Source organism: Synchiropus splendidus, chromosome 2, assembly GCF_027744825.2.
Source record: "Synchiropus splendidus isolate RoL2022-P1 chromosome 2, RoL_Sspl_1.0, whole genome shotgun sequence".
Taxonomy (NCBI): domain Eukaryota; kingdom Metazoa; phylum Chordata; class Actinopteri; order Syngnathiformes; family Callionymidae; genus Synchiropus; species Synchiropus splendidus.
Genome location: NC_071335.1, coordinates 23623355 through 23651326, shown reverse-complemented (window position 1 = coordinate 23651326; position 27972 = coordinate 23623355). Strand labels below are relative to the sequence as shown.

Here is a 27972-nt window from a genome sequence, read left to right as displayed (position 1 = left end):
GCATCAAATAGGAGACAATCCAGACATGCTATAAATTTTAATAGACATATTGATATTTCTGAAGAGAAACAAAGTTATCCTTAGTTTTATTTACAATACATGAATACAAAATGGTCACATACAGTACGATGACATAAAGAACTTAAATAATTATTTTATTTGTGTAACTACTTAAATAGTGAAAATGGTTATTCTATTCACACACCATGCTGTCTCAGCAGCTACAATGCAACGTTCACATTAAGTGCTAAAAAAATATTATATTTGTCCATTTTACAGCAAAAAAGTTCCATCTGGAGAGTTGATTTCATTCAGCAAAAAAAAAAAAAAGAGCCAGAGACAGACACAGGACTTCAATTAACTATGAGACCGTGAGTGGGAAAAAGGTGTTTTGTGGGAAATGGTCGAACAGAAAAATAAGCATGGAGGGAGTTCAGAAATGTTAATGTTATTTTCCCGACGTTTCATGGCGATATTTCATTCTGATGCAGGTGAGGACATTGTCAATACAACACCAGTGTCAGTGCTTATTCCGAACAACTCTCCCACATTGTTGAAAAACACACTCGACTATAAGCACAGTGAAAATGTTGTAGCTTTGTGGTGCAGACGCTAAGTAGATAAGGTCTGTCAGACTGTACATCGCTGTCGCTTCCCTATAACCGTTTGAGTAACGCGCCGTCGTGGAGCGTGGAGTCTCTCTTTCTTTTATTGGGAATCACAGGAAGAATTTAGACTTATGCGGCTAATGCTATTTAGCATTTCTTAATTTCAGCGTTGAGGGGATTCTGTTCGAGACGGTGGGTTCGGTCATTGAACTCCTTGAAAACAGTCAGTCTGAGGCTGCCGAAGTCTGGACGTTGAATAATGTAACACCGATGTTGTGTGTGTTTTACCGTCAAATGAAGTCAAACCGACATCCTTTTTTGGGAGGGAGTCAGCTAGTATTTAGTGTGTTCGATGACCTACTGAAATCCAATGATACATTATGATAAAAGAAAAAATAAGTTTGAATTGAAATTGTACTTTAGTGATTCCAGAACTGAAGTATTCCGTGGACTAAATCCAACCTTTCTGATTCTCCGAGCTTTGGAGTGCTAACAGTAAACCGAGCGGTTGCATGTGCACTTGTGTGTGGCTGTAACAGTCTGTGGCTGGTCTCTGGACGCACGAAACATGGTACACAAACTGTTTACAATCTTAGCTTTTCATGACAATGTGCCCACAAACTAAATACACCAGGACCAGGAGCACGACAACATGGTTGACCTCTTGTATTCGTCCTTCCAGGTTTGTAGGCTCCGTGGGATCCATGCTCTCTCTGTTCTTGGCTTGACAGTGAGGTGAAGTCTGTGAAGACGGCTCACCAACCACGCTGCTCTTGGCTCGTCCCTTTATCGACTTGTCTCATGTAAGTCCTGTTCTGGCTGACTGAGCCAAAGATCCGTCAGCTCGCTGCCGTCCGCAGCTCTCAGAAACACGGCTTGGATGCCAGGCCTGGTGCTCATGAGCCAGTAGCTTATAGGCAAAAGAGTTTGGTGATGTGAGCGTATGCTTTGTGTGTGAGTGAGTGAGTTTGAGGGCCATTCGGAGGTAATGTTACGGAGACCTCATTGGAGTTTGCTGGTGGTGCTAGGTAGATTTGTGTTCTTCAGGATTACAGACGTCCCACTTCTATGCGATGTAGCCTGTCAGGTCCAGCAGGTAGGAGGTGACGCCGATGATGTGGTCCAGGATGCCGTCCTTCTCCTGGTCGTTGGGCATTCCCCTCTCGCTCTTCTCACACTGGGCCCCGGAGTAGCCGCTCTTGCACAGGCACTTGTCGGGCTCCATGCACACGCCTCCGTTGTGGCAGCCCGGCGTGCACTTGGCTGGAGTCACAGACGGACAGGAAAGGTTGCGGTTAACAGCAAAAACAAGAAATTGCTTATATCCCTTCATGTGTTTGAAACAGGAAGGGAAACGGTGACTCATTTGCACGACAGGGGAAGATCTGAAACCCACCGACTCGGCAGAAGGGCCCCTCCCAGCCGGGGCTGCAGCAGCACTTGCCAGTTGGAGTGCAGTGTCCGTTCTTGCAGTGTCGGGAACAGGCCGTCATCAGCAGCTCCGGGGGCTCCACTGGCCGCTGGCACTCCTTCGGAGCGAGAGGTCTGCAACAGTTGGAGGAGAACGGTGAGAGTGTGAAGCCATCGCCGCGGTTCATGACCCGAATAAAGGCATGAAGTACATCCACCAGGGGTCCAGTTAGCTGAAGCACAGGGGGAACCAGATGCAGGGCAGTTCCAAATAGTGTTGGAGAAGTTTATCATGAAGGTCTATTCCATCAGCAAGGAGGTGACGCGATCGTCCGTGTTTGTTAGGAAAGTAGCACCGAAATGGATTTGTTTTAGGTTTTCAATGAGACGAGAACTTATGAAGACATAGTGGTGGTGTTTCCAATGACCATCTGGATCCACCACGACTCGTCGCTCCCTGTGATGAGCCGACACACTCCTCACTCCTGAGAGCTGACCTTGAAGTGGACGCTCACATTTTAAGTGACTCAAATAAGACATTTCGTTCGGAGTCAAGATGAGGAAGTGACGATCATAAGCTAACATTGCTACTTTGCTTGTGATGTTACTTGATATATTTAGTGTGAGACCTCATGATCATGTGGGGTAGGGATGAGCGATGTATCGTGTTGGGTTCAATATGTCAGACCATCACGTGATCGTCCGTCATTTTCCACTCTGGAGTGTGACCAGCGGGTTCGTTCCCTTTTCCCATGTGTTTGTTGAGTCTATCTTTGCAGCACAGCATCTACTTCACATGTAAACAAAGTTAAAAAATGGCAGCCACGGCCCACAATCTATTGTGAGCTCATGTGCTCTTTCTACCCGACATTGTCTCGTGCAATGCTCAAGGTAACTTGCTCCAGTTGCTACTTAATTTCGAGTATTTAGGCGACTCAAACTGGGAGAAAAACAGCAAAAACAGCAACCTGCACCAGAAGCAGATGACTCCTTCCCGCATCTAGGAACATTTTTCCGAGTACATAAATTTGACATTCTTAACCAAAGTTTTCATTCTTGCCTCAGATTAATGCAACAAAAGAAGTTTTGTAAATGCAACTGTGCATTTTGAATATTGCACTCACACTTGATTTGAAGAGCTAAATCGCAATATCTATCGGAAAATTTGCATTTTTCCCACAAAAAAATCCTTCAGCCATGACATGTGGTACTATATATACTAAGTGACATATTATTGTATTTCAAGAAAGAACCTTAAGGAGCTCCGCCCCTTACCCCAAACCACTTTCTATTTGTGCATGTCGGACAATCCGATGTATCGCTGCCTGCTGCACCAGGAAATGCAGTTTGAGGGGAAACACTTGAGTCATTGCAGAGCACAATCTTCTTCGCTAATACTGTGCGTCTCATGTACGCAAGTTTTGTAACACCACTGCCATCTGTTCATTGAGCTCATCGCTACGAAGAGTACTTGGAATTTCCATAGCAGAAATGTAAGGCAACATTTTCATTTTGAGAAAAATGAGCGACTTGGAAGCTGTCCCGACACTATCAATATTTTAATTTCAGTAGCATTGTTTTTCACTTCATTCATACGTTAGTCACTCGGCTGTTACAAAATAAAAGGCAGTTTTCCCACAAATCTATTGAATAATAAGGTTTTTTTTGACAAAAGCTCAATGAGTCATCGGCGCAGCAGACAACACGTGGTGAAGGGTTCCGTGCAAATCCGCTTTAAACCTGCTGTTCCACAACCAGAAGGTAAACCAAAACCAAGTTTCCTGGCTGTTGGGAATCGTGTTAAACACTTCATCTTGATGAACTCGGATATTTGTGGCCACTTCGGCTCGGCCCGGGCCAGGACCTTTGATGTGAGGTCATATTTACAATCACTTCTGTTACCTCAGTGGAAAAAGTAGTTTTCCAATGAAGCCGTATTTACGCCGCAGCTGCCTTCCAGTCGTCATCCCAACCCACTGACAGATCTCTATAAATTGTTCATTCAATTAATCAATCCCATCTTTTCGCGTGAAGCTCTCCCTCCTTGAAACAATACACAGCTCAGAAACTAGACTCCCGCTAATATAAACGTTAGTGGCTGAACACACACACACAGACATCTCCACGGCACACGTGTCGGCTCTGAACAACTCTCTGACATATTGTGATCAGTCCATATTCACACAAACATCCACACACGCACAACTGCGAAAACCATTTCATATCACGCTCTACAAATCTGGAAGCAATACGCGCAGTGTGAAATCGAGTCCGAGTGTTACACACGTCTGTCTGAATGGCGGATGGGGAAAATGTTTCTATAGTCAAACAAAGTAGGCGGCACAACTTGCCGTACAGTGAGGTTTAGTGAGCACCTGAATGGGAGTTGAGTGTGTTGAGCTCCTTGATCATGGACGCAATCGGAGTTCCTAACTGTTCAATGAGACTCTTGCTCATTTCAACTTAATGTCCCCAATGAGCGCAAACTTATAAGTTATTTTGATTCTGCGATCTGTGTCGATGAAGCCATATATTCATTTCAATTACAGTTGGTGTTTCAAACACTATTAGGTTTTACCTGACCAACTCCACTCTTCTACTCTTTCCGTTTCCTATCAGAGGATGCCACAACTAGCTAGCATCCTCCACCGAAGGCAGGTTGAGCTCCTGTTGCACGGCTTCACTTTTGCCAGTGCGGATAATAGTAAAATAGGATTTGTCGTTCCCACTGCTGCAGTGTCGGCCAAGTCGGAGTTGAGAGGATCATTCGAGCAAGACGTCAGTAAACTGCATCTAGTACATTTGTAAGATAAAGCATTTTGAATCACATTCGACTCTTGAGGCGTCAACATGACAGCAGTGCCGGCGGCACAGGCACCGAGCCAACAGAGACAAGGCAACCTCACTTAATACTTGACACCACAGACAACGTGGAAACTGACTTTCTAGTTAGTATATTATATAGTAACACATATATTGCTCTAAATCAAAATAAATGACAGTCGAAACATTTGAACTGACATGCTGAAATATTTGGACCCATGGTAAAGGCGCAAAAAAAGCAAGTCATTGGACACAATACAGGCTTTGGACTGGTGGAAGTGCCGGGCAAGGTCATTATAGTTAACGGAAAACTAACGAAAAAAACGTTAACACAGACAAAAATAAAAACGAACGTTTTTCATAAAACGATAACTAAGAGAAACTGCATTGTCTGTTTACAAAACTAATCAAAACAAACTTAAATGATATTTATGATATGTTTATTCCATGAAGAAGCATTTTGAGATGATTTAAAATCCCTTTAGTTTGGCGCGGCTGGTTTTACAGTTGTCGGCTCGGAGTGGCATGTAAGTCCCTGATGTCACTTGTGTTGACAACCTGGCCATCACAAACTCGATGGCGTCTTTTGTTGAGTTTGTATTACTGATACCGATTGCAATCTTCAATCTTGTTCCAATAACAAAAACAAATGAAAAATCCCAAACTATTATGACCTTGGTCCTGGGGCATTGGTTTCTTCAAGTCAACAATCTCAGTGCGACTGAGTGAAGCAATGGTGCCGCCTGAGTCACTGCTTTGAAGGATGTGGCATGTAGCAAACTGTAACCGTGTTTGGTGTGAGCCCTCTGTAGCATGTCCAAAGTCAGGTCGGAGCTATCATCTCACTCCACTGTCCCTTTATGCATGTCCAAACCACCTCCTATCATCTCCACATGGACTGTGCCTCTGACACATTGTAATCTCGTTCTTCTTCAACTTCAACTGCAGCTAGTCTTTGTGTCCCTTCCAGTAGCCACTTGACTATCACACATCACCCCAGACAGTCGCCTCCATCAGCCGCACCCTGACCGCACTCTCTTCTTCATCTTGCTTGATCCAAGACCATCACTCTGGCTGACACTCGCCACCTCTACTCCCTGCATCTTCAGCCCAACTGTGAAACTGATTCTTTACATTTAGAAGCTGGTGGTGTTGGGGGGGGGGTGATTCCCATGCTCCCGTCAGCGCCCACCTTCAGAATACATGCACGGCTGCTTTTGTTGTGGCGGGCTGTGTCGTCTAAAAAACAGTGATGAGGCAAAGAGAAAGAGTCCCTGGAGGATTGAGGGGGTTTGAAGCTAGCACTGCTAGTAGCAGACAGGGGTCAGCAGTGCTACTAAACAGCCTCCGTGACTGCCAGGGTGGCTGTGAAAACAGCACCTGCTTGCAGCGCCACTTGACAAAGGCAGCTGGGTCAACAGCCACTGTGGGAATTTATCAACTTTGGGAGGGGCGGAGAACGTGTGAGAGAGTGGGAGAGGGATGACACCGCTGGCAGGAGAGGTAGTCCTGTCTGCAAAGATGAGGCCATCAGTGTGTGAGCGAGCTGGAGCTTCGCAGGCGAGAAACCGCAGGTCAGAACGTCGCGATGATACCCCATTGTCCTCCGATTAGATCGATTCAAATCGGCTTTATTGTTAGCGAGTATAACTTGTTGGCGTCGAGGGTCAGTTTGATTGACACACAGTATATGTGAGAAAAAGACTGCGGAATAGTGTACATTGTACACGGCAACAATGGCTTAATCAAACGGCCCAGTGTGGTCTCTCGTGCTCTTTTGTCATCCGACTCCATTGTTTGGGAGCTCCTTTTGTAACTTCATTCCTTGTTTTAATTGTGCGCCAAATTTACTGTGTATTGTAGGAGCCGGGGCTATTCAGCGGGACTGGCAAGCAGCTTTGTGAAGGGGAGGACCACAGCAGCGATGCAGGAAGATTTAGGAGGGATCGGAAAAATAAAGAAAAGGCTTTTTCTCGGCAGCGTGCTGGGGGCTAGTGTAGCACACGCTCACACAGGCTCACAGATGTGCATGTTCGCATGTATCCACCACCCACACAGTTTAGATCTGCTCCGAACAAACACCGAGAGGCACACATACAGATAAATATATCCACAAACAAGCACCCACAACATCCTACCCGAGCACATCCAGTGACTTACAATGCCCTTAAATGTGAGAGGTTTGACCACCCTGTCCTAACTCCACTGCTTTTTAAGGGACCCAGCTGGAAAGTAAAAGGTGTGAACACAAAGAAAACACGAGTTTATGAGGAAATATTGAGCTACTGCTAAGTGAAGTGTAAGACGGGGGGTTGACTTGGGCGAAATCTCATGCTGACAAGATGTAAGTGATCACAGTTTATTTATACTGCTGATATTTTAAACCCCAATTTGCATTGGCTCCCACATGGATATCAAATTTGCAGTAATAGCTTTTACACGATAAGTAATTCAGTTGAATTATGAAGTCAGCTCACTTTGGCGGATTCTCCATTCTCGCCTGGACCTCTCCTAACCCCAACCAAACTAAACATATTGTAACTAGGGGTTATCCAGATGCTCTGACTCCATCTTGGTTTCACTGTTTTAAACATTTATACACAAAGTTGATGAGCAGATTTCGCACAGCTTGTGTTGTTGGGCTAAGCAACTACACGTCTAACATTCTGAAACATGAAAACAAACAGAAAACAGAAGAAGCACTGTGGTTTGGACAAACATAAACTACTACATCTTTTGGGATCAGACCGCATCCAAACGGAATCGTGGCACGTTCAAGGCACACCTGAGAATGAGGGGCACCTATCTGAACAAAGGCTCCTCACAGTTTCAACAGCACATTCTCGTGGAACCAAAGTTGCACAGACGTATGAAGATTGGAGAGCAATTTACTTCTCATGTTTAACAGCCAGTGTTTTTATATCAAAACTCCCTCCTCTGGTTCCCTGTGATCATGTGCATGACTCAAATTTCCAACACCTTGCCTCAACAGGCTACTGTATAAGGAAAGCTGACACTTATGGAGTGGTCCCAGCTACTTGGGGTGAGAGGCAAGGGTCACATCCACAGATGAACACATTCATATCTGAGGACAATTTGAAGAATAATCTCAGTGTTCTCCTGAGTCTCTGATGTGTTGGTGTTCTAACAAATTGGAGACAAAAGCAGAACACTTTGTCCATTGTTGATGGTCCTCCTTAAAACGTTCTGGGAGCTTACTCCACTACATGTTGACCAAGACAGCTGGAAGAGCCAGAAACACTGTGTAGAATCCTGATACTTGTGTCAAACTCAAGGCCTCGAAGCCAAATCCGGTCGTCCAAATCATTTTATGAGGGCCACAAGAGTTTAAAAGAAAGACGTCTGAAACATAACCAACATGGATGAGGATTCAAGCTTTGCTCCTTGGAAAAGGCCTAAAAAGTGATGAAGTGCACATTTTTATAAGGCTCATGAACACTCCAAGACAAATGAACCCTCAAGTACAGCATAAATAACTTCAACATCGCAATCAGTTGCGGCGATATTTCACTCTGCTTCACTGGGTCCACAGTATCCGTGTAACATTTTTGTCACACTATTAAACCTCCAGCAAGCCCCTTCTTGCTCTGTCTCATTTGTTTCACTCAAGCGCGCACATACGTACACACATTAGTCATGTTTCAATCCATGGTGGCCTATTTATTATTGAGGGGGTACTTCAACTGACAAACAAATACCTAGCAATGAAGTCATCTGGCCGGGACATGTTTACACAAACACTGCTGAGGGATTTTATAGCTGATGTTGCCATGTAAGCCTTTACCGCTCCTACTAAGAGTTCCACAATTCTCCTCTCTGTTCCCAAACACAGGGTTGAAGAAAACAAAGCCCCAAACCACTGTGGGCTCCATCAACCCACATTCTTTGAAAGATTTAGGGTCCAATTGAGAAAGAAGAGACATGAGGACCACCAGACTGGATAACATGCTGAGGTCAGACACGTTAGCTACCCTATATATACACGCCCCGTCACCCGCTGCACCCCTGTAACTGGATCCTAATAACAAAGCCAGAACGTATTAAGAGTCAAGTCTTAAACACCACAGGATCTGTGCAGACTAAACAAGCCCCGTTGATGGTGGAAAGAGTCGTACTTTGGGAGAAAATGCATTGAACATTCCACAGAACATAAATATGAAGTGGGACACTGCGCTCCTCTGAAATATATGTCATGGATTCATGTCTGTACACCGTACAGGCGCTTTCATTCAGCCCTTTTTTACATGGCAGATTCACTCTATTTCTGCTGTGGATCCTCGACTTACTATTGAAAAAGCATAGAATATCACGTGTTAAATGATCCCAGGGAGAACGCATGAATATCTTCTGGGGAGGCAGAAACCTCAACAGAACTAGACTCACACGGACTGACTGATCAGTTGGTGAGAGAATGACAATAAAATAAATCAAAGAGACAAACTAAACTAAAAAATAAAATAAAATAAAGGTGTTAAAATCCAGGTCACCAACACAAGTCATTTTAAACACCTAGAGATCAATACTAATTCACAGTTCAACAACAAATACATTGACACAACTTGTGTGACAGGGTTTTTACAATGAGCCCCAACCAGCGGCGCCTCCCAGCTGAGACTCTCTGCCTTACTCACACAAATCTGTCCAGTCCTGTCCTAACCAAAAATCATTTTAAATATTGTAAAACTCACTTTAAACAAAGCAGTATGGAGTTGGGTCGAAAACTTGGACTGACTTACGATGGAAATATCCGCCATAATTTATTTGCTTGAAGGAAAATATATCAGACACGAATGCTTATACCAACGCCATCATGTGGGATATGCTGCGTGCATAATGTCTCTTCAAGTGTCAAATGTTTTTCACATGTACTTGACTTTCCACAAACTGTTTACAGATCCATCACCATCTGAGTGATTTATGATACACTGGTGCATATGGTAGGAATTATGACACAAGGACACGCAGACACACACATGTTGGAATGATGATGCTGCATGCACGTGCACGTTCCCAGCAAAATCAAGTTGTTTAACATCAGCTCATTCAACATTCCTCCCGGTGCGAGTGGTGGGCGACAGAGAGCGCTGCTCAGAGACGGGTTTCAAATGAAAACAGCCACACGCGGATCGGATCAGAAAGCGCCTGAGATGACGGCTCATGTGGGTTTGACGACAGGTGCCTTTCCTACAGGTGACTGTCAAACATGCAGTCGCATGTTCCAAAGACAGTCCGCAGGCTACAGACGCACCACTGGGAAAGATTGATGACAGCTTTCGCCTTGAGCACTAGGATATGCTGCCATTTCAACATTTTAAATTTACAAATCTGTCAGTATCCGACTTCATTTGGCTGAACCCCACTGTCATGTGACACAATGACTGACAGACGATAGGGCATTTAATGATAGGGCATCTGTAGCTTGCCTCTAATTCTTCAGTACTATTTTTGTCACTTTTTGCAACTTAAAGTCAAAACTGGCTCTGGCTTGGCAACCAATTGGGTTCCCACAATAAACATGGTACAAAAAAATCGACTATTGCATGACCAAAGAAAGACAAAAACACAAAGACAGATTGTCGTTACGGGGTGCAATCACATGCCAAACTCAATGGAACAAGCAGCCGAATTTGAAACGCAGTCCAGCGTCTTGCTCTTAAGTACCTCACCTTAAGCAGATGCAACCTAAATCTGCATCAGTTTTCAGTTTTTGGAAGATTCCACATTGAACGTTCACCCTTGAACATCTTAGTACCCACTAAGATGTTCAAGCGTGAACATTCAATCTGGAAACTTGGTGTTCATAAGTTAGTATTGAATACAATTTTGAGCAAACCATATGTATTTAAATCTCTTGCAGGCCACGTAGAATGACTTGGCAGATCAAGTTTGAACCTTGAGTTTCAACCAATATGGAAACCAGTTCCAATCATATAAAAATAAAAATATTTCCCCACTTCTAACGTTCTTGTGTCTTTGGTGGGAATGGGTTTCCATTAAAAATAAAGCAAAACACATTAATTTCCTTCATTCTCAGAAAGAGGTGAAATATCATATTTTGACATGCTTCACCCTTGTTATCATGCAACAACATTAAAAACTACTCTTAAACAACAAGACAGACAAAGGGAACTTTATTGGTACCTTTTGGGGTCCACCAGTTTGTAGAGTTTTCCGCTGTGTAACTGCGACATGCTTTTGCTACTTGCCAGTATGTAGACTTCACCTGGAAAACAAAAATATGTCACACACTGATTCTGATTTGAATACGACCTAAGTAACACAGAGTGGAAGGATGATTTTATCACTGTGGAATTATTGTATTAGAGACAAAAAATAAGAAGAGAGTATCCGGAGAGAAGCAGGAGCGACTGATGGTGGGACTTTAATGGGACAACTGGATACTCATGACAAGGAAGCAGGAGTGTAATTTAATGAGGAACAAGTCGGCAAGAAAATTCCACGAGGGGACAAATTATAAACACGTGTCAGTGGGGCCCACACTTCGTGTGCGCCTCCGTAATTCTCGCACCACTTGCGATTCATGATCAATACCAGGACAGGGAACTACGTCTTGGAAAGAACGAAACCGCTCCAAGATCTGCCGAGAAACCTGATCAAAACATTTCTGAAGGCTGTTGAGTGAGAGTCCAACCAGCCGCATCACATGACCACTTCTAATCAGGAACAGTCACGCTGACATTAATAATTCTGTGAAGGCTCCATCTGGTGAGAGCCATTTGGATTTCACCTCCATTTACCCGGCCTTATCTTCACGCCTCGGTCCACCAGGTAAATAAAAACACATCTCGCCACCCATGAAAAACATCGCCTGGTAGGTGGGCCCCAACACACGGGTGGTATTTTGGGGTGTCGGTGCTATTTTATGGAGAATTTATTGACAAGAAAGTAGACATTTAATATCCTGTTGAGACGTGGAGTCAGTCTCATTCGTTTCCATGTCGTTTTCGTGTCACTTTATGTTTGCCAGGTGGTCACGGTGCAACTCACCGAGCTCATCCTCTCCAAATCCTAAAATATGTCCCATCAGCACGGAGCCGCAGGAAGCAGTCGAACCCAGGCACAGGGCTTTCTCTTGCCACTCCTCAGCGGGCACAGATGTGGACAGCGAGGACTTCTGAAGGATTCGCAGGTTGCTAGGACAAATATAAAAGAGCTTATTTAACGCACATTAATGTCCATGTGGGAAGAGAGCAAATTTAATTTTCAGATTCATTCTCTTAACCACATCCCACATGCTGCTATTTAAGACTTTGGCTTTCAGTTTCAACCGATTTAGAGAGCGCCTCTAAATTGTAATGAGGCACAGGATTAAGCGACCACACGTAGTCTTGCTGCCTACCTGTGGTTAGTTCACGGCCCACCGTTATTTACCTCCTTTGCTTACTTTGGAATCAGCGTTTTACGTTTCAAAATGTTGCACTACAAACCAAAGAGAAGTGTGAACGGCATTAGGCAGGATGTTGTTTTGTTTTGGTTCCCCCCCGACATCACTCCCCTCCACCCCCCAGACATGTGCAACATTGTGTTTATACTGGCAGCAGCTGATTCGAGGGATGTTTAAGAGAGGGAAGATCCCAGCAAGGCAGAGGATGTATCTGACAACTCGTAAATCAACTGAACTTGAATGACAACGTGGTGAAGTCACTCGTATGTGCGATGGAATAGAAGGCCTCAGCTTGCGGAAGTATGCGGGGAGTTTATCCAACATGTTTTCTGTCGCTTGTTTTTTCGGACGACACACCTGCTCCACTCACCTGTTTTTATCGCCGAACACATAACTTCCGTACAGTCTTCGAGACTGGCAGCCCCTGTAGATGAACCCCCCCACAGGTGGTGCTCCTCCACTCGACTGCAGGTCGTACACAGACGGCTCGTTCTCTAGAAACAAAGGCACACATCTTCATTAATCTGCTTGGCTATACTTGGAGGAAGAGCACACAAAACTGTTCATTTACATTCCAGACCACACAAATTTTTGAAGTTAAACTAGAAGTCCCGAGGACCGTTGGGTGACGCTGAGGGGGTGGAGGGATGTACAGTTTAACCATATCCTGAATGGGGTCTGACGCGAGTATGCAAGCACTGGCGCCTGCAACGGATGTGGGCAGCAACTGGAAGCCAGTGAAGAGAGGAGACGAGCAGCGTTGTGTGGGAGAATTTCGGCAGGCGTACACACACACAAACACTTGTGATACAGCCTTTTTTTTTTTTTTCGTGGTGGAATGCATGCAAGAACAGGCACACACACAGTTCCACAAGCAGACGACTGACTGTATACAATCAATTTCCTGAAATAAAATGACATCAATGTTGAGAATACTTCTTATGTTTTTATTTGAAAATTAACACATGTTGACCATCAATTTTTTATGGTGTTTATCATTCTGGATTAGAAGAGATTATCATGAAGTATTCAAAACATGTTGAAGAACAGATGACTACATTTTGGGATTTTATGAAGACCTCCATCTGGAGTTCACCGTTCACTTGTATGGCTTCTTATGGCCGCAGCTCGGTTCAAAGCTCGCAAAAAGGTTGACTCCATAAAACAGCACACATTGGAACCAGTGAAACACATCGTCTGTCTGAACGTGGCAGAGCACTGCCCTCCCTCAGTCATCATTTTTGCACTTCTCCTGAGCAACCTACCATAATCTTTTCCCTTCGTTATTTCCAGTATCCTCCCGGCTGTGGAGTTTTTGCCGACAGCGTCCGTGCAGATGATCAGGAGACTGCTGTTTTCAGACTGAAGCCGATCCACAGCACACCTTGAGAGGAAACACCACTTGCTTAACGTCACAGAGTGACGTGTATGTTCGTAAAATCTAGCGGCGTCTTACACCAACCTGCCTGGGTCATGTAATCCGTGGGCGAAGATTTCCGGCGGCTGGTTGGTGCTGTTGAAGTATGGATTGTTCCTTGGTATGGAGTAAGCTGAAGTACAACTCTCCGGGTCCACATCGACCCTCAGGACGGACCCTGTGAAATCACTGCATTCAAACACACAAACAAAGTACAACTTCACCACAGCAGGGGTTCAGGTTGGAGAACACAACAAGACAAAAAAAGGCACATAAACCTGGAGCTTCTGACAGTGGTTCTTACCTAAGTCCATCCATCTCCTCCATGTCATCCAAGGTGATCATTCCATCGCCCAGGATGATGTGCAGCAGACCATCTGGGCTGAACAGTAGCTGACCTCCGAGGTGTTTCCTGTGCAGCTCTGCCACTTCCATCAGGACTCGGACCGTTCGAGTGTCCACCTGGTTTGGGTTCTTCCTATTGAAGCATGTGAAACTCCAGAATCAGAGACGGGGCTTGACACAAAACACACTGAGCCCTGTTCAGTATGAGGAATCTTAACTAAGTTTCATCAAGACTTCAGCGACACGAAGTCTGAATGTGAAGTACGGAAAGTGGGCGGAACACGGAACAAAGATTTCCAAAACTTGATAAATGGATAAGCTTTGCAGCATCAGCAGGAGAAGAACCTTTTGTCACATGTTATTGTGTTTTGGGCATTGAAGAGCCTGGCTAATCTTAAAATGCACATTTCCAAGAAAAGCAATGAACATTAACCAACATTACGCCACTGAATCCTCCGATTACAGTCAGACAGTTGGCACCGGCCAAAACTGTTATTATGATAGGACAATTACTTTCAGGAGCGAGACCTTGATCGCCAGTTAATTCGATAGAAAGTGGTTATTATAGCTTTTGCAAGATTGTTAATGACATAAAAACCGGTTTAAGGTATGGAACCAATTTTGAAAATGCCGTGCTTGCAGTTCTCTTCCCTCAGTATATTGCGAGACTGTCAGTAATGATTTTGTATTCTGTCGTTGTTGCAGTATTCATGACAAAACTGAACTGACGCCCGTACTTGTTTGTGAACCAAAGGATCTGATTTTTATCTGTTTTTCTCGGACTTATCCTACACCTTTTAGGAGAAGCCTAAGAAAAGAGGACCAGACTTTCATCCACCCACCAAGAGACAAAACTCACTTAATGGTCTGAGCCTCAGATTCTTCTTTACCTATTTACCCCGAGAGTGAGAACAAAAGTATATGGAGGAGGCTCTTTTGGTTACCACAGCCAAGATCTGTGGACCTACATGTTTGTGGATTCGAGGGCTGCGAAAGGTGTTTTTATCATGTAAAGCACTTCCAGCTACACCTGCACACAAACGGTGCTACATAAATAAAGTCACCTCAAAAGTCTAAATATGGAGGTGCACCAAAATGAGAGAAAACATCTAAGGTCTTATCTTGTCACTACCTATTATCTTAGTTCAGGCAGAGGAGCAGAGCATCAACACAAGATGCCAGGTCTCCTAGTGGGCAGAGGGATGGTAAAGAGAGTCACATGGTTTTCAACTAAACATCGTCGCATCAGACTGCTCTTAAATCTCGGATGAAGACACACGTTACGCACTTCTTTTACCTTGACACAGTGTACTCCACTACACGGAGAATGTGGTCGTGTGGTCCAATGGCCCAGCGTTCCTGGTTAGTGGTGTAGGAGACGTAGAGTTTGCCATTCTTCTTATAATTGGGATGGAATGCCAGGCTTAGCAGGCCCCTTTCATCTCCACCCTGCAGTCAGATGAGAAATACAAAAGATCCAGGAGTTAATTATGTCCCTCCTCGGCTTCTGCTCCGCCGTGTGGGGCTGAAATTGTTCCCCACCACACCCCCCTCAGTCATCTTCATCACCATCAAGATCACTTCACACAGCTTCAACACACCCTTCTCCCCCACCCCTTTTAATACTGCAGCCACTCTAATCCTTTCTTTTTATTTATCCATCACATTCCTTTTCATACCCCTGCCACTGCCATTCACTCTTTTCGGGACTCGCCTGTTTCACTTCACACCTTCCCCAACCTAGCTGAATGTACCATTACCCACCATTATAGAGCGTTTGACTCTGGGTAGAGTTGCGCCTCCTCTAAGACCCCCCATCAAACTTCTCCCCAGCCTGGTTATGTGCACTTGTCCTCAGGGTCGGGGGCCCCCATGACGCCCCGGCCCTCACGGTGGCCTCTATTGTGCAGTGATTTGTGTGTGTAATCTTTGGGGGATATCTGTGAATGCAGCACTGAGTGGCTGAAAGAATTTATTAGCTCACTCACAGTTCATAGAGCGCACAAAAGTGCTCGCTTCATGCTCCACAGTCGCTTGTTTCCAACCCAAAGTCAATGATGAATTTAAGGTTGAGGAAGAGAAAAGAAAAGCACGGGGAATAAAAGGAATTATCAATAAGAGCAGAGCTGCCACTTCCAAATGTCCAGGCCACATGTAGTAGATATCTAAACATCTTGTGTGTGTAACGTCTTTGTCACATCCCTGCAGCAGCTTCATCAGTTGACACTGCTCCGGTGGTCCGGCCTCTGCAGGAACTTCTTTCCCTCAGGAAAACAGGGTGACACTCTTTTTCATGCTCGGCTGTGACTCATGAGATGGGAACCAGAGTTTTTCACTCACTTTTGTCACCCGTTTGCTGTGACTGAAGCTGGAAATAAGGCGGAAGCCGTTCAGCACGGAAGAAGTAACTTTCAGATCTCATATTTTAATAAACTGAAGTGCAAGGACAAATCATCAATATAAGCAACCAAAAAGACAAGTGAAGCGAAAAAGCAAAACTAGCTAACACTACTAATAATAATAATTTCACACAACAATGAAGTGTTTGACATTACTATTGAGAAATGAATACAGAATGTCTCCAAAATAAAGGAGAAGCAAAAGGTGACGTAGATTTATAAACAAACTCCCAAAAGCATGGGGGTTATTGACATTTGCAAAATGGACCTTCCAATCCAGGGACCACCAAGGCATGCACTTATGAAACTCAAGTATGGAAAGTATTTCCTCCCTGTCTAATGAGTATCACATCTCCAACCGATTTAGAAGAAACAAATACTTCATTAGAAGCCTTTCATTGCGCAGCAAATCCAAAGAGATACCTTGATTAAAAGAGGAGCGCTGCCAGCTGGCACTTGAACATAGCTCACGGTAAAACTGCTGCCAACGCTCCATTAAGTAGGATAGTGTTGACTCAGTACTTGTCGTGCCTCACTCGGTAAACAAAGTAATTTAGAATGCAGGTTTTAAAATAATGAAACAAGTGGTTCGGGCAGTATAAAATAAGGAAAGTGTAGAGCTCCACTTATTAAGAGCCTTTGTCACTATGTCTTCTCAGTTGTGTCTCCAAACTTTTCAATTCTCACCGACTTGTAGTTTTCGACCACAGTATATTGTCTTAATAAACGGGACCGAAGCAAAACACTATCTGTGCTGACCAATAGACTGCCTGACAGTACTCATGATCCTTTGACGAAAATGTATGGGGTGAAATCATCATGATTTTCTGATATGTTGTAAAATATAGGAAATATGGCAAATGGCAATAAACTTGTGTAGAATAAACATATTTATTCCCAAATTTTGTGATTTTTACACACACATTCTCCTGCCCAGGTCTTTTTTTTGCCTAATATCAGCCTTTAACAGCAGTAATTCTGGTCTCATCTCATTGATGTTGACTGTTTTGTCTGGCAGTGATACCAAAACATAACCTACATGATCCAATGCCACACAGTGGGAGGAGGAGGCAGGGATGAACGAGTGGATTGACCCCTACCATTTGGACCAAAGGGCTAAGCAGGAGCGACTATAACAGAACAGAAAGCCATGAAAAACAGAGGCCATATAAAACGTTTCCATAGGGAGAGTTAACACCACTTTTTCTGCACTTTTCACCAACGATGTTTGTGTGTGTATGAGAGCGAGCATGCGCATGTTTATGTGTGTCCACTTGGTGTGCACGGAAGAGATTGAATTTCAAGAGGAGAACACCCACTGAGCAGCCAGGAGGCCACACCACCTCATCCCATCATTGTTTCTGTATAGTTCAGCTTAATTGGCAGCGGGGGGAATCCATTGAGGGAGGGGGACAGAGGAGCAAAAGGAAACACAGAACATTACAATCAAAGCATGTGCAGGGGGCTGACGATAAATGTGTTATCTGCCTCGCCCCATGGGATCCCGGGTTCCTCTTTTTGTATAAAGACAGCTCCATCCTGTTGACGGTGCTGGTAAACACCTCGGTCCTCCCGGCCGTCTGTCGTGCTCTGCCAGCTCACATCGCAAGATAGGACAACAGGGAATTGTTGCATGTCTAATTGTTGAAATGAGCGCTTTATCTAGGATTGAACAGCGATAAGCACATCGGAGCGAGCCAAGAGCGTCCCGCAGGGTGCACTTGCAAACCCAAATGCTGCGCTCGGTTTGACTCCTCGTCAACACAGTGCCTTGTCAATGAAGAAGCCAACGGCATGCGTGACAGATAAACTTCCCGTCTGGGAGTGTGCTGCCGACGAAGATGCCACAACCGCATCTGATCGTGCAAAGTAAACAATTCAGCCCAATTATGAGATTCAAAACTCAGAGGTGCAGCAACGGAATGCATAACAAATGAATATCTAGGCACTTCAGTGGGAGTTACACAGAGTGTATTACGATTCATAAAGCCATGGTTCGAGACCACTTTTCCACATCCGATACGACACCGCAGACTTAAGGTTCTCTCGACCCGACACCTTCTACTCAAAAAGCTATTAATAATGTTGTGTATAATGGGTGTGAACAGCCCAATACTGACACTTCAAAATACTGGTATACTCAAATATCACGATACTTGATTGTGCAATATCGCATTGATGTTTCAGCTCAAAAATGTCATAATACTTGGACCTGCTACGGCATTTACAGAGTGTTTAATAGTAGTAAAAAGAAAAGTTATTTTGTGGATTAGGGAAGCTGATCATTCCTCTGACAAAAACGTAAAGCTTTCGACTTGAACAAACAAGCAACACGGCAGAAATATTGAAATAATTAAACAAACAAAACAAAAATACTAGGCTACACACTTTTAGAAGATATTTCACCATGTCAAGTGAAATTGAGGATAAATGGACTTTTGGATCAGATCGGTTCTTGAAAAAAATCAGACGTGATCCAGCCTGGATTGGACCTGATACCTAGTCAAAACATGTCACATGGAGGCTTCTGGTGTTGAGGGGATATCAGGCAGACAAGCTACATGGCGAAACATCTGTACTTCTCTCACTATCTGGCTCAAAGCCTTCATTGAATCTGGAGCGAGGGCACTAGACACAGTAGAGAAGGTGAAAAGCAATGCCATCGTAAGGTTTGGTGCAAGGCACAGAGCGAGCCGTAACTCTTCTTTGAGGAACAATGTGGGATCAATTAAAAAGAAAAAAAAAGCCATTAAGCCATGTTGTGAAAATGAGCAGTGAGCACAATGTGAGCTGTATGTACAGTTAATTAGCGGATAATAGCAGGATGATTAGCGGGATCACATTTGATGAATGACTGCTTGTTTGGCATAACTCTGTAATTGAGCACTAATAGACTGCAGACACCACTTTGAAGGGATTTGTCTTGGCTGGAGATGTTCCTTGCAGTCCACCTAATTAGCGGTGGCGTTTACATAGGTGCAAACGGTTTTAGCGTAACGATTCATGAAAGGGATCAGATTCATTTACCTTGAATTAGATCAGTTAAATGGGATGGCTGTATTTCACAAGTACAGTAAAAAGACTAAATATGGCCACAGTTTTTCATGTTGAGCCTCAAGATTTGGTACCGTCCATCTGAAGAACGCAGAGTACAACGCTGCAAAGTTTGGGACATTCTATGGTGCTTTTTCGGACAGACATTTTTATCAAAAATAATACTAATTCTAAATTTCCTGTGTGTAGTATTTATCTGTTTAAAATGTATTAACCATCATTTCTGAACTATGAGGCTAAAGATTGTCATGCTGCCAAGATATTTTGCCTCGTCCGCCCACAGAGCCGATCTCCTGGAGAACCAGAGGTGAGAAGCAGCAGATGAGACCAGCGGTGGTGTCAGAACTTGGGACATGGGTGCATTTTGAGCGCTTTAAAATCAATAAAAGATGTTGAGGAGTTCAAGTTTACAACATTGCAGAGTTTGTTTTATGAGTCAGTCTCCATGCTGGACCCTGTTTCACAACTAGTTTAGAAGTGATCCTCACACATTTTTAAACCAGGTGCACCACTGACTTTTGTACAGCACAGACAGCATCACTGCACCTTCATAAATGCAGTGGGTGCACTCTATATGCCGGAAATTACGGTATTTGAAATTAATATGTGGTTTTCATTCTACCGGTTGAATTATCTCTGGTGAGTCCACAATGAAACACTCTCATGCATGAATGGTTGGGACTCTATGTGGTGGAGACCAGTTACCTTGAGGCCGCTCTGCACCAGCTTATGGATGTCCAGGTAAGGCTCCTTGAGGAGCTGGAGGTCATGGGTCAGTATCCGGACGATGCCCTCCCTCTCCAGGACGAAAAGCCGCTGTGATCCATCCCCGCAGTTCACAACCGCCACAGGCTGCCTCAGACCACTCAACACCTCCTGAGCACAGTAGCAGTTGTGTTTGTGTTTCCTGGGAGACAAAGGGACACATGAGGTCAGAGACTAATTGAGGTGATGAAAATTCACAATTCACAAAACACAGAGCACTGCAAGTCTGTGCGACTCCATAACCAACAGCTGTAATGGATGACAACATTCTTGCCGTATCCTGTTTAATAAACGCTTCTATTGGAAGAACATTTACACAATTAAAGTTTGTGAACACAACAGTTTCTCCTCTATTCAATGTGACAAACCACTGTTGGCATGCAGTAACCTTGGTTTTGGACCCGTGAGTACTGATTCTTATTCCTGACAATACAAAGCAGTTTGCGTGGTAGACAAACTTAGGCACAAAGAGAGAGTACAAAAGTGGTAATGCAATTTTTCAATTGCACAACTGCACTGCCTGTCGTCGATTAGGAAAAGCTGAATGAAAACTACAGGAAAAAGAAAACTTAAATCAGCTTTCATATTCTTCTCCATTGACAAAACATTTCTCGCGCATTTCATGGCACAGATGATGTCTGGTCTTTTTGCCCCAGGAGCAGTAGAGATGAAGAGCGTCATACCATGAACAAAAGGTCAAAGCCCTCCGTGATATGAAGAGCTTTAGTGACGCAGACTCTATACTTTTATTATGTTAGTCAAGATGTGCAAAAAGCGCTACACAATCTTTAGGATTAGATAGCAAAACATGTTTGAGGTCAAAGACCGAGTCATAATGGAAAAATATGCAGGTCCCAGGATTTCTGTACGAGTGATGTTATTGATGATGTCTGGAGGACGCTCTATACGGGTCGCTCAGATCGAATGGCGATGATAAATTCAACTCAGTTTAAATCAACACAAAGCAGCATTGTATCAAAACATGATAAGAAACAGGCCACAAACCTGCTGATTTCATCTATTTTCTCATCTCCCAAGTAGTTGGAATCTTGCTCTTGTGGTTGCTTTCGTTGAAAATCTGGAAAGCATAAGCCCGCGTCTCTTCTTCCATAGTATTGGCAGAACTCATCCACATCTGCTTGAAACAGTTCTATAAAATACAGAAATGGACAGACTTATCAGAGTGTTTCAAAGAACATTTCTGTAGATAATAACTATTAATAAACAGCTGTTAAAACAATCTTGTTCGATCTCATGTTGCTAAGTCATTTAATATATGATTGTGTCTGAAAAACATGCAAAAATCTAAAACATTATCAGAACATGGGTGACTAAATGAGCTACATTAGTTCAATATTTGTTCTCTAGTGGACCTTTTAACACCTGCATAAGTGTTCAAAACAACTTGTGTGGTATTTTCCTTTCGCTGTCGGTGTCTTCAGCTGCACATTTTTCATTGACACATGCGTACAAGGAAGTCCGAAACAATAAGTCAGTCAGCCCAAATAACAGCAAGAATACGTGCGGTGGATCTCAGCGGTCCTTTGTGACCAAAAACAAGCTTACCGATGTTGTTTCCTCTCGCCCACTTCAGTGGACAGAGGAGAGCAAATACACCAGAGATAGAAACACAAACAGGACTACCCCTGCTGCCTCTTTCATCTCCCTCTCCTGCCCCACACCGACCGCAGACCGCACCAAGCTCAAGAGGTGAGAGGATAGCCCTTGAAACAACTCAACACAACTCGGACTTTACCACCCACCTACTTGTCTAGCCAGTTATCTTAGCCATGCTGGCTGGGGACCTCGGAGGCAGAGAGGAGGCTGAGTGAAAGGGAAATGAAGATACAAGGAGTAAGAAAAGTGAGAGCTCAGCTTGAGACTTCCTTCATGCTGAAGTAAGGAATAAACCTAGTCATGAAGGGACTGGAGAAAAGATTTAAAAATGTTGAATGAAATGCATTAATTATCCAGGAGCAGAAAAGATAGCAAGTGAAAGGGGGAGCAGTTGAGCTAGAGACGGACCATACTCCAGGCCCCCTCGCGCTGGAGTTACACTTCCATCTGGTTATCTTCCAAGGCAACCTGGGTGGCCCAGCCCAAGTACTTGACATCTTGATGCACTTCAGCAGTTTTACATACACACTACCTTTGTAGAAAAATAAATGTGTCATTCGTCACCACATATGCTGATCTGTTGAGGGCTCGGGAGGAGGTGAGGGTTGAGTGGAAGGAAAGACAGACTGAGCTGAAGCTCGCGTAAGAGAATCGACATAAAGGTTCCTCACTAGTTGACTGCATTCTAAGTAAAATTCCACTCTTCGTTTTAATCTTTTTATTATCGGACAGTTGCAAAAAGAGGACTAATATTAAGTATAGACTTATTCACTTCTGAAAGCAAATAGTAAATTATTAAAATGTTGATGTTAATACAATTAAAACCAAAATGAATGGGATTGTATCTTAACTGTTGTTGTAGCAGTACAGTGATGCTTAATGGACCATTCAGTAAAGTGTAACTTAAACAACAAGCAATATGGCGAATCCATCCCAGCTATTTCCGGCGTTGTGTTCCTCATGACAAGCCAGCAGGCCATTAGTCACAGATGAAGACGAGCGAAGGAATGTGTACGTCTGATATTGGGCTTGAAATGCGGCGTAGCATGTGGGCGTGTTGAGAGTGTTTCAAACCGTTCTCTGCTGATCTAATCAGTTTGTGGCGACAGAGAGGTGGAAGATCGTTTGATCACGTTGCACACTGAAGTCACAGGTAGCAACTGATCTGAGAAGGCGGGAGGCATCTTCAGGTTGAGAAAGGTGCCTCACAATAAGTCCCATGCATCACCTGACAGAAATGTAAGACTTTCCTTATCCCCTTATCTGAAGGTCTGTTTTATAATACACTGAAAACCATGCAATTTTCTTTTTTTTTTTGGACCTGACATTGGAAATTTTACATGAGAGGAGGATGACATAATAAAGGTCACTCGCTCTGTGGTCTGTTTCTGAGCAGGTCCTCTCAGAGCCAAAGAAGTATTCTAGTCCAGAATAAATTTGAAGCAGCTGGATTCTGCGGGAGAGCTCGCCTATTGGAGGGCACCCCCAGTCCCACTTTACCGTACACAACAACAGGGCCGTTTAATTCTTGAGGGGGGTAAAAAAATCGGTGTATAAGTGCAGTTACTTTTTCACATTGTTGTACTCAGTTTGTGATGAAAGTTTAAAAGTCATGTAGCAGCAGACAATTCTCAGTTAACTGCTCGCTGCAATTGTCTCCACAGGGGGTTTCAAGAATATGCAGGAATAATATCAGTAAGCAACTTGATCTGGGACCAGACTGCTGAGATATTAAATGTTTATTGCGCATATGTCTCGACCAAATCATGAGAGGAAGTGTGCTGAGTGGTCATGTCTAGACGACAGCTAGACTCAGTTGTATCCAGGACTAGGCGAAGAGAAGCATTCTCTTTCTTCCAGTTATTGCGTATTTCGCTCAGGTCGGGTCGCACTACTTTTTCAGGAAATTTGTTTTAGACCCACCTGTGAAAATGTAATATTTTCCATCCACACGACAGGATATTTGTGTATTCTTACAACAGCAACCTTCGCACAGTTACCCTGTCGGGACCAAGACAAACAGACAAAAGCCTCCAACAACTGGTGTCATAAACACGAGCCAGACTGATGGACAAAACCGTCACGTCAGTCAAGCACGAAGCGAGGCGGGACGCTACAATAAGGATGTGCTCTACAACAAATACAAGGGAGGTCAGATGAGGTAAGAGCTGAATAAATAAATATGCACAGACCAGACTACTGACGCACCACTTCTGGCGGAGCTTGGTTTGAAAAAAAAAAAAAAATCAGGTTGAATCCAGATGAGGAATTGCCCTGTAGATTGAGCATATTTTCATTCTATTTCTGAGTGAATATTTGCTCGCACATCGCCAGGTAACCACGTACAGGAAGTGTAATTTCAGTGATTATTGCTGAAGTAATTACCTGGTATATGCCCCCTGCAGGTGTAGTAGAACTCGCGGCAGAAGTCCTGGCAGAGCTGAGGCAGGTCTGGCTCCCTGTGCGGCACTTTGTCTGTGTCCAACGGGTGAAACAGCACCTGGGCGTTGGGGGAGCAGCGGGCGCACTTGATCTCTTCCAAAAGGCGTCCACACTCCGTGTTATTGGTGGAGAAAATCTGGAGACCACATGCAGAAATTGATGTGAAATTAAATGGATTTCCTCAAATCGGCACTGACACTGTGGCGTATGGCTGGTTTACATTAGGCCATCCATAAAGAGTTTTTGTTTTGCTTTTATTCAGACTCATGACCGCCTGCGAAAATATTTCACCGTCAAGGATTCTAAATATACGAGAGCGGTTTTGGTTTGCAGAAGTACCACTGCAGGCGTAAAAACAGTCTTTTAAAATCTCTCTTCTGGCAGAATAATTGGTTTGGACAGTCATCCTTATATAACTCAAAAGAAAACATATATGTTCCCTATAAAATATTAACCTGACATGAATTATTAGAGCGAGGGCGAAGGTTCAAACACTGGCCTCACACACATGGGACAAATGATATTTAAAATCCCGGGCACAATGCAATCAAAACTTTAAATACTGGTTTAACATTTTTATCATTGGCCCAAACCAACTGAGCAGAGGAGCGTTATTCAGGTTCTACAGATGATTTTATGTCACTATTTTAATATTTTTAAATTTTTATTATTATCGGTAGTAGTAATTGATTATTTATTGCCACTACTACTACTAACAATAATGAGTATTTTTACTGTTTTACTTGTGATTCCAAGTGAAATTTTGTTGGTGACACCATAGATTATGGAACCATTAATGAACTCCTTATTCAGCATTTTATTTGCTGTGTATTATACAGTTATTAATTGATTATTGAGTGCTGGTTCAGTGCAAGACGGCACCATTTAACAGCACCATTATTACTGATTATTAACTCTAATAAGGCAGTATTTACTTGATATATGTGTTCTGTAATATAAACTGTTGCCATTTTTATTATTATTATTATTGTTTCCGAACTAGATGGTCACAGTTGAGTAGCTTGAGTCGATTACTTGTGTCTTGTTATGTCTGATTTTGGATGACCTTCTGTGGATGAATAGCTTGCAGTTTTCAATACTGACTTTAGATTTTTGAAGTTGTCTCTCTTGAGGTTGTCTCAAGTATCTCTATTTCTTCTCTTGTGTTTCCTGCATATTCTCCTTGATCCCATCAGTAGTCCACTGGGAATCGTGGCCTTTCCATAAGCTCATCCGCGATTCATTGGGCTCTGACACTTTACTCCAAATTTAATAGTGTTTACATCAACTTGAGAGGCGACTATAAAAAAAAACTTGATACTCACTCGCTCATGCTTAGCAACTAGCCACATTACAATTCCCACCTCTGACTGATCACAGGGCACCAAATGAATGCAGGCAAATAAACCCCCCGGAGCCTCACCTAGCGGCCGTTTCAGTAATCCGAAGGAAATGAGCAGGGCTGTTGACGTAACAAATTAGCTATAATAAAACACAATGTTATCTGTTTCGGGTCAAGAGTGGAGCTGCTTGGGCAGCCAAACATGCGGGCCGCCTGGCAGTGCTTCGGCTCTGTGTGAGGTCCATGTGTAAACACCAGTTTAGAGATAGACAGGCACATCATTCCAGCTCTGGTATCAACAAATTAGCGGTCTGTCAGAGTCAATTAGCGGAGAGGACACGCTGCCACTGACTGTGTCACCAATGACTAAGGTCTTTCCTTTAACACATATCAGGCGCTGAGTTTACACGGCAGGTGGTGATGCCTTATAACAAGTAGCTGGTCCGTGCGGGACGTTGAATATTTTTCATTTAACAGGGAAAACACCTCAGAATAGAATGCAATAGAATTGCCCCACAATGACAACGGTTATAAGTGTGACGATACATCGAGTGGAGTTCAATATTGACTTGACTTTTTCACTGATCCAGAAGGGATTTCCAGGCTGCTCCTCTGTCTCTCTGCCACCTCATGTTGTGGGCAAGCCTGCCCTCCTGCTCTAAATACCCATTGATTCTCTTTGCCATGAGCTGGCACCAGGTCCACAGAGACCCGCATTTGTGTGCTCTCAGCCATGCCCCGTGTCCATATGTTACTGGGACGGGCTCCAAAGTTACCATCATCCAAGTGAGAACAAGTGGACCTTTGTGGGGGAGCTTTCGCTCCGAGTTGGTGACCACGGTCCCAAGAACAAAATGGTGATGGGATTTGTACCGTGACACCTGCGAGACGGAGCAGCAGGTCCAGTTTAAAAAAAAAAAGGTGTAGTATTGAGGCAGTTTTTACTGGACCTCGTATACAGAACCAGTTCTCAGGGGGGTGAAGTGAGGGACACACACACACACACACACACCGAGCCTCTCAGAGTGATGTTCTCCAGCGTCTCCCATTAGTGAAACCAACAAACACAATTGTGTTGTCGTTGTTCTTTCACCACGCTCAGAAGGGACTCCGTGTGTGGGCAGTGTAGCCGGGAGGAGGAGAAGTCCAGTTCGTCCCATTCACTTTACCCCCGCAGCTTATTTGCATGACTTGAGCAAATTAAATGATGCAATATGGCGATACCACCCAGCCACTGACCGGTTTCCACGAGAAAAAGCATCCGTCAGAAGCCGAAATAACCTCGTTTTAAACGCGTTATACAGGTGGAAACTCCTAAAAACTTGCCACCATGTTATCACAAACATTTAAAACATGTCAATATACGGTGGCCATTTCAGTAATCCTCAACCACCTGCTGTGTTTTCATCCAAATACCGCCGTTACGAGGCATCTCGCAGAGCGCCCCTGAACGCACCACCTGCGAGCTAAAGTTAAATAACCGCTTTTGAAATGCGGCGTTCACGTACCCTGGCGTCCATGCGGTGCATGATCTGGTACGCTGCCCTCCTGGTGGGGCAGCAGGACACGCGGGGGTACAACCTGTGGCAGGCGTCCCCGCTGCTGCCGCTGCCGTCGAGCAGGACCTTCCTCTCCCTCTTCTTCAGGCGCTTGGGCGAGCTTCCGTCGTAACATCTTCTCCTCCTGGGGCTCAGCTCGCCCCGCTCGCCAAACTTGGCGTCTCCACACTCCCACACGTTCACAGCGATGGCCAGGACCAGGACAAATTGCAAGTGCTTCATCGCTTAGAAAAGAAAATCATCAAGAGAAAGTCCCCAAAATAAAAACGAAAAAAAAAACGCCAGTGCAAACACTAGTGCTGAAGTGTTAAAATCGGACACTTGTTTGGAACGTGCACGAGCAGGTGTGTTGACAAGCTGAAGAAGAAGTGACTCTCCTGTGATGTTGACAGTGGAACAGCATCCAGATGGAGAGAGAAAAATCACACCCCAACACCACCGTGGGCTGCGAAAACAGCCATGAGGTCCCTTCAAGTCGTTATTCCTTCAGTGGGCGCCTGGCAAGTGAGTCAGAGGCTCGGTCTCAGTGAACCTGTGTGTGTGACTCGAGTCCTGTGAGCGCTCACATGTTTTCTCGTCCTCTTTCCTCCTTCTTTTTAACCAGCGCGCGAGAAGGGGAGCGCGCGCCGTGACGTCGAGCGACGCGGGGGCGCGCACGCGCCCGGCCGCGAGCGTGTACCTGGCAGCGCGGCGAGTCCGAGAGGGGGGAGGAGGGTGGTGTGGCGGCGTTCACATGCGACTCACAGTCTTCTCCGTGAGCATTGC

General features: G+C 44.3%; 1 protein-coding gene across 1 annotated transcript; it reads right to left on the bottom strand.

The window, feature by feature from the left end:
- Nucleotides 1–53: 53 nt before the first annotated feature.
- Nucleotides 54–27793, bottom strand: hhip (hedgehog interacting protein). Its single transcript, XM_053856770.1, has 13 exons — nt 27157–27793; nt 24250–24442; nt 21253–21397; nt 20188–20389; nt 15327–15478; nt 13989–14162; nt 13730–13873; nt 13533–13651; nt 12638–12761; nt 11871–12016; nt 11004–11085; nt 2005–2153; nt 54–1871 (listed from the first exon to the last, which is right to left on the bottom strand). Exons 1-13 carry the CDS (start codon nt 27427–27429, stop codon nt 1675–1677), a joined length of 2100 nt encoding a protein of 699 aa, XP_053712745.1. The 5' UTR covers nt 27430–27793; the 3' UTR covers nt 54–1674.
- Between the last annotated feature and the right edge of the window lie 179 nt (nt 27794–27972).